Source organism: Epinephelus fuscoguttatus, linkage group LG17 (assembly GCF_011397635.1).
Source record: "Epinephelus fuscoguttatus linkage group LG17, E.fuscoguttatus.final_Chr_v1".
NCBI lineage: Eukaryota > Metazoa > Chordata > Actinopteri > Perciformes > Serranidae > Epinephelus > Epinephelus fuscoguttatus.
The window spans coordinates 9,369,464-9,378,997 of NC_064768.1; the positions used below are offsets into that span (position 1 = coordinate 9,369,464).

Here is a 9,534-nt window from a genome sequence, read left to right on the forward strand (position 1 = left end):
GTTCAGACCTGGGCTGGTCCACCACCATTATCTCTGGAAATAATGCTGAGCAAATTTTTTTAAAAAAGGCTGCATTAAGTTAAAAAGGTCTCATACAGTTAGGTACATACTTGGTAGAATAGAGGTGAAAAGTAGACAGAAGTCACATTAACAACTTCATTAAGGCTTCGGTTTGCCAGGTAATGAAGACGTTCAATCTGGTCAGTTAAACAAAGGCCACCAAGATGTAATGGCTAGCGTTAGGTGGAGTGGTCAGAGGGGCAGAGAAGCACACTCCTATCAGGAAGGTAAACAGTTGTTCTTTGTCTTTCACCCAAATACTCAGGAACCACAAGCTATTTGTCTTTTATGTCAACATTCAAGGCCAAGGAGGTGCTGCAACACACACACACACACACACACACACACACACACACACACACACACACACACACACACACACACACACACACACTGCTGTGTGACCAACAGTTCTATTGTAGGCTGAAAGGCCATTTTTGCTGAGGTAATGAACATGCACTGGACACTGAACATATCTATATTTAAAGAGTAGTTATATGAGAAGCATTAAATTATATGGCACACATGCTCGGTACAAGACATACAAATAAATATAAGTCACACACTTAATATGATGGATATGAGGTTTATTAGGACGAGGTATATCAGAAGAATATGAGGTATATTAAGGGTTAAGACTTTTAAAGCATAACTATAAGTTGCTATGCTAACAACCAGTAATAGTAAAATAAAACGTGGATATTTACAGACTAAAGATTAATGATGATAGATATAGTGGATATTAGGGATTACATTTCTATTCCACAGTAGGTTATGATGTTTAAAGTTGATACTGTTCAAAGTGTAGTTATGAACAACATGGATCAAAGATTTCTGGCTGTGTTTAGTTATTAAAATCATTCATCCTAATAATTATTTTACCTATAATTCACACACAGTGCCTGTTGACAGGAGAAACCAAACTGCTCTGCCAAATACGCTGCAGCTCTGTCAACAATAGATGAAGAGTGCATTTTTATTAGCTTCTGAGATGCTTCTGAAACTCACTGCAGCACATCTGCTGTCTACAGTGACCACAATCAGCTCAGGTGACCGCCTGGTGGATATCTCCTACTGAGTGCACTTTTCTAGTTCACAGAGCTACTGGTGAGCTGTTTCCTCCTGACTCTGTGTTCATACTAAGCTAAGCTTGTCTGGGAGCTTCCTCTGCTCAGAGCTGAAAATGATATCAGTCTTTAAATCCAACTCTTCTGTAAGAACACTGAATGCTCAGGTAATATCCATATTACTGCAGCTATAGTCACAGATGAGTAGACTCAAGACAAACTTTTGAAAAGACTTTATTGAAAAGCAAAACATCAGCACCAAAAGAAAGAGCAATGCATTTGATTTTCACATTCATTTATGGTTATCAGTACACAGGAAAATGTGCCAGAGGTTGTGTGGATTCCTATAGAAGCACATTATTCATGTTAAATCATGACTGACCTTTCATTAGGTCCTAGGTTAGCTGTGGCGTTATAAATCTGAGCCCTCTGACAGGCGACACCATTCTCTGATCCTGACCTAATGTATCTTTAAGCTGCCTTTAAATCCTTCACTCACCCAAGCAAAGAGCAGAAACTCTGCTGCCTTGTATCTCCATCATATCTGCTCAGGTTAAACTACAGTGGCTGGCCCAACGACTCAACAGGTAACTTCATGAATGCCATGGTCCGCTGAACTGTCCAACCACCATCACTGTCTATGTGGTTCCTCCAGTCTTAGACGTGATTTATACTTGTGCGTCAGCTCTGTACAGACCCCACTCCGTACCCTAGGCACATTGCCTACGCACCTGCCTTTACCATTGTGAGCATTTATTTATTTGTGCTGTGTCTGTGTCACTCTACAGTTACACCTCCAAAACACTAGTTGGCGGCGGGGTTTCTATGAAGTGCTGTTAAGTTCAGTTGATTCAAAACACACCCAAAACACACATTAAACATGGCTTAATAGCAACAGTTTCAAACACAAGTACACAAATTGGCTTGACTGAAGCAAACACTTCGCTGACACATTTTCCCCACAAATACAACAGGCTTTTGTTAATAGCACAAGCCTATGGCATTTTACATTGTATAAATTAGCCTACTGGCTAGCAGAGATTTTCTCTACTCATATGAAGCCAGGTTCAACAGCAACATTTAACAAAGGTAAACTTTTGGCTCTATTACAACTCACAAGGTTCATGGACAAAATAACCGTGATACTCAACACGTTTTCCAAGCAAATACAACATGCTAACATTATTAACACAAGTCTATGGCATTTTACATTGTATAAATTAGTCCCGCAACCTTTATTGTTTTCACAATTTATTGTTTCTTGTCTGTGAAATTAAAATAAATAAAAGCTTTACTTCTACTGAGGGAAATGGTTTAAGCTGCCACGAATAGACAGGAGGTCTGCATCGCCGCGACATGCAGTGACATTTATGTGGAGGTGCATGTAGGGCTATGGTGTAGGGTACTGGGTAGGCTCCACGTCGACGCAGAGCCTACATCGTAAGTACGGCAGGCAGAAGTATAAATCCCACATTACAAATAGCTACTAGTTAGCAACCACTGTGGTAAACTTGTCATGAATCATGTCTCTTCACCTGTCCTGTCTAATCCACCACAAGAGGTGATTTTCAGCACTGCATTCAGTCTCTACATGTTGACAGAAACCTGTACTTCATTTGTTCTGAAGCCATAAAATATTCCAATATAATCAGTCAGTCAGGTTTCTGGATTGAGTTTCTCAGAGAGCTCAGAGCTGCTGTCAGGAGCTGTGAGGTCAGAAACAAACTGTTAGTGTGAAACTGTGTGAAGTCCACTCATCCTGCTCTGAACTTTTATAAACACTAAATACAGAAAACACACTTGAAATAATCAATCAGGAGTTCCCACGTCTCGTAAGTTTTACTTACGAGATGGGGGAAGTTTGGCTGAAATAAAAACAAGAGATGATAATTTAAGTTACAGTCGAAAATGCCAGGATATATAAATCCATTCCAGCCTCCTGATTCCTGACAGCACTTACTGTTGGTTGTATAAAATTGAGTTGCAGGGAACTGATGTTTGTTTCAATTCAATTCAAATGCAACCAGGATAAAAGCATCAACTCAAAGACCAAAATCAAAGAACTAGAAAAGCCAGTTAAACAGCACCTTTCCTCTTTTTGTAAACAATGAATCCAGAGGCAGCGACGAGGACGAGAACAACCACTGCTGCAGTGATGGGGACGGTGATGTCACTGGGCTTCTCTGATAACAACAACAAAAAAATAAGACTGGTACGGATCAAGCAGGTTAGAGCAGAAGTCCATCCATCCATCCATCTGACTTGGACTTGAGTTAATACAGTATAATGGGCTGTTATCTTAAAAGTGTGTGTCTGTAAAAAATATTTTTAACATATGTGTTAGATTTAAAAAGACAAAAGACAGACACTGTGGCACATTTTGTTAAAAACTAGAATTCCCTCTTCACGGTTGTGTGCCTCTGTGAAACAGTTTATTCGCACTCACAGTTTATATCCATGTCTGTGACAACATGGATGCTTCACACACATCTTCCCCCCGACAGCACAGAGGATCTAAACAATCAGCACAGTTTCAAGGTGGACACCCAAGATAAGTGTCACCAATTTAGTATCTGACCAAATGTCTCACCTTCTGTTCCTCAGATATGACCTTGAATAATGGCCAGAAAAGTGTTGTATGCAGAACATTATGATGTCAGAGTGAAGTTGACCTTTGACCTTTTGAATATACAATATCATAACTAATTTTATCCTATTAGACAAAAGTATGAAATTTTTGTCATATAAGTAGTGTATGAAATCTTGAGTTACGACCAAAAACATGCTGTGTCAGGTCACAGTGACCTTTGACCTTCAACCACCAAATTCTAATCGATTAATTCTTGAGTTCAAGTGGATGTTTGTGCCAAATTTGAGGAAACTCCTTCAAGGTGCTCTTCCGATATCACATTCACGAGAATGGCACAGACGGACAACCCGAAAGCACAATGCCTCCTGCCACAGTTGTCGCTGGAGCAGAGCAGAGGGATAATAATACAGGAATCATAATATAAGAAAATAAATTAATCTAAACTGAAATGATCAAAGTTAAAGTTGTCTTCAGTTTAGCAAATTAGATACAATGGAAAAAAATCATGTTGTGGAGAGTTCAACATCGGCCATGTACTGTATGATTCTGAGTCCAGTAAAGAATGGACACGCAGAACAAAGCTGTTATTTGTGTGGTAAAAACAATGTGGTCTATAAAATGCTTTAAACTTTCTTTGACTTTAAAATGAACTTGTTAAGCTCACAGGATCTGACCAGAGATCAGGGGGCGAGCAATGTGCATTGGTTTATCATTATTTTTTGAAGATGACTTCCCAGCTAAACTGGAGGACAAACGCTAAGCTACCCAATGCTGAGGTAGCTAACACGCTCACTGACAGGTTAGGCTTTTTGTCCATGTGGTAGCATGAACACATTAACAGACCCATCCAGCACCAAAAACAGTGAAAAATCAATGAATCATGAACTGCAGGACAACTAACGTAAACTAAATACATCTTTCTCACATCTGTCACTCTTACCCATGTTGGTCCTGATCACTGCTTTGTCCAGTTTGGTGACGATGTGGTCCTTCACACCAGAGAGATGAAACACACAGTCGTACCTCCTCCAGTCTTCAGGTGGGACTGATGAAAGGTTCAGGTCAACACTCATCTGGAAGGATCCATCGTGGTTGGGGAGGATCTCTCCGAGCTCCACGTCCTCATGAATGTCCTCTCCATCTTTCCTCCAGAACATCATGGCTCTGTCAGGGTAGAAACCTGTAGCGTGGCAGCTGACTGGAGAGGAGGGAGACTTCTGGAGGAGAGACACTGAGGGAAGGTCTGCAGACAGAGAGGAGATGTAGAGGAGAAAGGGATAGAGACAATGGAGGGAGCAGGAGAGGGAGTAGAGAATGATCAGAAACAGTAAAACAAAGCAGGAGGGATGAGGAAGATGAAGAATATAAATAGGGAAATATCAAGACAAGAAACAGAAAATGGATTACTGTGATAAAGAGAAAAAAAGAAAGATTAGAAATTGAGAAACAGAAAGAGAGAGAAGCCATCAAAGACATGTGAGTTACATCAGTTTTATGCACAGTGAATCTGAAATGAGAAAGTTTTGACCCGGCCACCATGTTGGAAATAACGGAGCTAAAAAACAGAAGCACCGTCCATTGGCAGGAGCAAACTCTATCATTTTACAGCTATAGCTCACTAAAATGTTTCTCAAAACATCTAGTTTGGACATTCAGAGGCTCTGTAGTGAGAATATGATTACACTATCACATTCTGTATCATTGATTCACTAAGGAAACCAAGGTAGTTCAGTCCTCTGAGCCAAACAGCTATGGTTGTGAATGCTTAGTCTCACCCCGTGTTCCGATTGGTTCAAAATTTTGCAATGGTGGTCCAAGGCTTCATCCACGCCACCAATCAACTTTGGTTTTGGTATTGGGTTGTTGTTTTTTTCGGAAATATTAACCAACACAGAGGGAAACTCAGACAAAGTAGGTGTGTTTGCGTGCATGAAAACATACACAAAAATAACAGAATTGCACGACTGAGCACACAGCAAGACCAAGGTGGCAAAATGTTGATGCACAGCTGGGTAAACAAAATATGGGACTACTCCTGTTTTTCACTCAAATACACATCGGATAATCTTATAATAAATGGCTGTGACTTGCTTGACTTGCTGGTTCAGGTGTAGACCAAAATTCATTTGGAAGTCCAAAATATCTAACTACAACTTTCAAAATAAATAAATACTAAAAAACTCAAAAACTCTGTAAGGTTCCTTGTTCATAGTAAAAAAATAAATAAATAAATAAAAAATAATAATAATAAAACACTAAATATTTACTGGTGCATTTTAAAAAAATTCTGTTAAATTCATCCATTATCAGACAAAGCGAATGTAAAATTGTCACTTTAAATGAGCTAGACTGAAACATGAGGTTCTCCTGAGTAAAACAATGTATGGCACTTGATGCTGACAGCTAGAATCAGTAAGAAAATCAAAATAAATACAGGAAAGTCAGGCGACTCCAAAATTGCTCTAGGTCTTTTAGCCTTAACCGCTCGTCGGTGATGTGATTGTACCTTTTCTCAGCAGGGAGCTCTTTCCAAAGGCCACATAAACCTTCAACCACTCGGGACACGTCTGAGTGAGGTAAATCTCATTGTATATTATTCTGTCTTTCTCAGCATCCCATAACAGTTTGGTGATGACAGCCTGTGGCTTTGGAGCGATGTATGTCAATGTCGTCAGGTCGATTGATATGAAGTCCTCTCCATCATAACCATACTGACTAAAGCCATTAACCTCCCCAGTCTCATCGTCCCACTCACAGCCATAGATTTCCTGTAATATGTGGACACCTGAGAGACAGAGACAGAAACAGACTGTTATTAACAATAATGTACAGATAATATCTCCAGTGGAAACATTTAAAAGCAGATATTTGGTGCACTTTTTCTTGATGTGAGTGATCAAACCAAATTTATACTTCACAGTTTAAAAGTTACAACGGAAACTGTAATATTCTAGATAACAGCCAATGGCGATGGCAGTTTGAATGCAGTGATACAGTGATGAGATCCACTGTCATGCTATTCATGCGCAGCCCTGACCTCATCTTGCAGCATGATGATGCACAGCACCATGTTGTTAATTTCTTCTACCTAGTTAATAAATCACTTTATTCGTTAATTTACCCCTTCGTCTCCCTTTTTTAGTCCAGCCTAAGAGCCAGGTTGTGACACTAGTCATGTGAAATCCTTATAAACCTCTTTTTCCAAGATAAAGCTTCACATTTTAGTGTGGTCTGTTATTGTGACGAACCCAAGGCAGTAGTAATGATGCTGTTTAATCAGCATCTTGATATTCCACACCTGTCAGGTGGATGGATTATCTTGAAAAAGGAGAAGTGCTCACTGACATGAATTTAAGCAAACTGGTAACCAACATTTTAGAAAATGTTATCTATTAAAAGCCTAAAGAAGTCTTAGATCTTTGACTTAAACCTGTGAGAAATGGGAGCAAAAATAATAGTGTTCAGTTTAACTTATGGTTCAGTGTTTATTTTACATACAGTGCCTGTGAGCAGGAGAACTCGATCTACTCTGAGTAACACACCGTGACTCTGTCAAAAACAGGAAGCGCATACTGGGACTTCTGGGAGCCTCTAAAGGAGGGCTGGATCACAGGGGGTGTCACTGAAAATGATGTCCCACAAATGTTGAATAGGCGATTACGCCCTTGCTGAACTCTTCTGAGTGTACTTTGCTAGTTTGACCATTTATGTTTTTAATTTTATAACGTCATGCTTTACAGATACACAGCATAAGAGTGAAATACAAACTGTTACCTCCACTTTGGTTGAAGCGCTGCTTCAGGTTGTCCATGTCAGCTTTGAAGACGTGAGGCAGGTTCTCCAAACACTGCTGAGTGTACCACTCCAGCTGCTGAGGGTTGTGTTCAAATACTGTTTTCACCCAGTCCTGTTTTAGTTCTACTGTCTTTTTATCGGTGCCGCAGGAACCAAGTAAAAGGTCATCAACCACTGCAGCAACCACAAACTCTGACAGATTCGGGACTCCAGATGACGCAGTTAAGAAAAACGTCAGGGAGTGTTTCACTGCAGGACAGACAAGGTTTATATACACATCATCATCACCCTCATTATAAATGTGATGAATGAAGTATGATCCATTGTCAACAGTCGTACAAAGTACTGTAGAAGTGAAAGTGAATCTAAACTAAAAGTGTGTCCTGGAGCTACGCAGGAACAAAATACACAGCTGAGTGAGGCAAAGTCAAATTGTGATCTCACCTGATGATGAAACGTGACAGATAAAAAGCAGTAAAAGTAACGTATTCATCTCGTTTTCATGGAGACGTGTTTGTAAACCAGTGAGAAGGTTCGGCTATCGCGTCCCGCTGGAGGGAGGTGTCTCTGTTCTGACGCAGCTAGGGACTGTAAGAAAGTTATTTTGGGATAAGTGACGGTGGGGTGAATCTCCTGTTTCATTAAATACATACAGAAGTTTATTTTACTTATTATTCTCTTTGGATCCTCAAAAAAAAAAAAGCGCAATAACCACCCCTAATACTTAAAAACAATACATTTATGACAAACATGACAAAGGGTAAAAAATACATCAACTCTACTTTTGAATCAAGAGCCAAGACATGTTTTTGTTTTTTTTCTATTTAAGGGTTCAAGCCTGAAGGGTTGTCATAATCAGCGACAGAGATTTGTACAAAATTCGGTTTGCACTATCTCTGGTCATGTCTCAGGTGATGCATACAATTTGGAAATGATTGCTTATAGGGGGCGTGGCTCATTACAATAAATCTAAATTGCGAGACATTTCACATTCAAACTTCAAAAATCATAATTAGGCTAATCACCAGTGTGTCCAACAGAGCTGAATTTCTTTTATAGCACATAAACTGAGTGGTGACAGAAGTCGGTCACTCGATGTTTTTCGGAATATGCTAAATTAATCAACATCTACATCTCCAAAAGTCTTCATTCAAATGCAACCAAAATTGACACACTTTTTCTTTTTTTTTTTTTGTACCAGATATCCCGTTTCAAATGGTTCAGATCGGTTTAACTGTTAGCTCACAGTGATATGCATTACCTTGTTGTAATTTGTACTGTCTGCACAGCATTTTCTATTTCATCTCATTTTTAACCAACAGTCACCAAAATATTTGACAATATACCTGAAATCAGCAGAATGATGAGTTTTTATTTATTTATTTATTTTCAGGATTTTATCACCTGTTATTGATATCTCACTGTGTTTTGAAGACATTCACCAATGAACTTTTAAGGGGGCATGGCTTAGCACATGACTCCACAACCTTTGGGCCAGTCATCACAAACCTTGCAAGCAATGTCGTATGAGGTACCGGGAGCATATCCTGAAGGTTTTATTCAAATTGACCACTAGGGGGCACCACATGTACAAAAAATGGGCGTGGGATAATACAAATCAGACTAGACATCAGAAACTGTTTGTCCAATCACCACAAAACTTAATTAATAATGATGAACCACGTGTGTTATTTTTTTTTCAAAATTGGTCAATAGGGGGCGCCACAAGTTCCAAACAAGTGCAAAATTTGACCATAAATTAACATTAATTAATATAAATTAATTTTCTTAGTTGTTTCCTGTCATAAATAAATGATAAAAGTGTATGTGTAGTAGCTGCTACGTGTATATAGAATTTTTTTTTAAAACTCATATAAGGTAGGCAGACAATTCCTCTGTTCATTACTGTGCAGTAATGTGCTGTATGTACTCAGGCCTCAAGAAAAAAAAATTGGGAGGAAAGATGCCCTTTCGTCCCACTTGAGCACCTGCCCTGCAAAATGTCTGTACACAGCATTTTCA

The 9,534-nt window shown here is 39.3% G+C and overlaps 2 protein-coding genes and 1 long non-coding RNA gene across 6 annotated transcripts in view; 1 reads left to right on the plus strand and 2 right to left on the minus strand.

The window, feature by feature from the left end:
* LOC125905377 (uncharacterized) overlaps positions 1-9,534 on the plus strand; it is a 115,974-nt gene that overhangs the window by 26,625 nt on the left and 79,815 nt on the right. Inside the window, exon 2 of one of the 2 annotated variants that reach the window (XR_007451641.1) lies at positions 2,193-2,787. This is a non-coding gene — a long non-coding RNA (uncharacterized LOC125905377). The remainder of the gene's footprint in view (positions 1-2,192; positions 2,788-9,534) is intronic. The other variant, XR_007451640.1, reaches the window with a different exon arrangement.
* LOC125905340 (major histocompatibility complex class I-related gene protein-like) lies at positions 2,714-8,065 on the minus strand. The gene is made up of 6 exons (XM_049603280.1): positions 7,957-8,065; positions 7,492-7,761; positions 6,224-6,502; positions 4,658-4,960; positions 3,215-3,310; positions 2,714-2,833 (listed from the first exon to the last, which is right to left on the minus strand). The coding sequence occupies exons 1-6, from the start codon at positions 8,003-8,005 to the stop codon at positions 2,784-2,786; spliced, it is 1,047 nt and encodes a 348-aa protein (XP_049459237.1). The 5' UTR covers positions 8,006-8,065; the 3' UTR covers positions 2,714-2,783.
* The window catches only part of LOC125905331 (major histocompatibility complex class I-related gene protein-like), a 106,307-nt gene continuing 99,752 nt past the window's right edge, over positions 2,980-9,534 (minus strand). The window contains exon 9 of one of the 3 annotated variants that reach the window (XR_007451639.1): positions 2,980-2,992. Coding sequence is in view for 1 of the 3 variants with exons in the window: in XM_049603267.1 (XP_049459224.1) it covers positions 3,204-3,214 (11 nt within the window). In the remaining 2 variants the exon portion in view is untranslated. The other 2 variants (XM_049603266.1, XM_049603267.1) reach the window with 2 other exon arrangements.

Excerpts from the sequence above, each read along its gene's own strand:
- LOC125905340 (XM_049603280.1), bottom strand. The coding sequence starts at position 8,005 with ATGAATACGTTACTTTTACTGCTTTTTATCTGTCACGTTTCATCATCA. Across the intron at positions 6,503-7,491 it reads GCGCTTCAACCAAAGTGGAG|GTGTCCACATATTACAGGAA; the intron begins GTAACAGTTTGT and ends TCTGTCTCTCAG. Across the intron at positions 3,311-4,657 it reads AGTGATCAGGACCAACATGG|AGAAGCCCAGTGACATCACC; the intron begins GTAAGAGTGACA and ends TGTTGTTATCAG.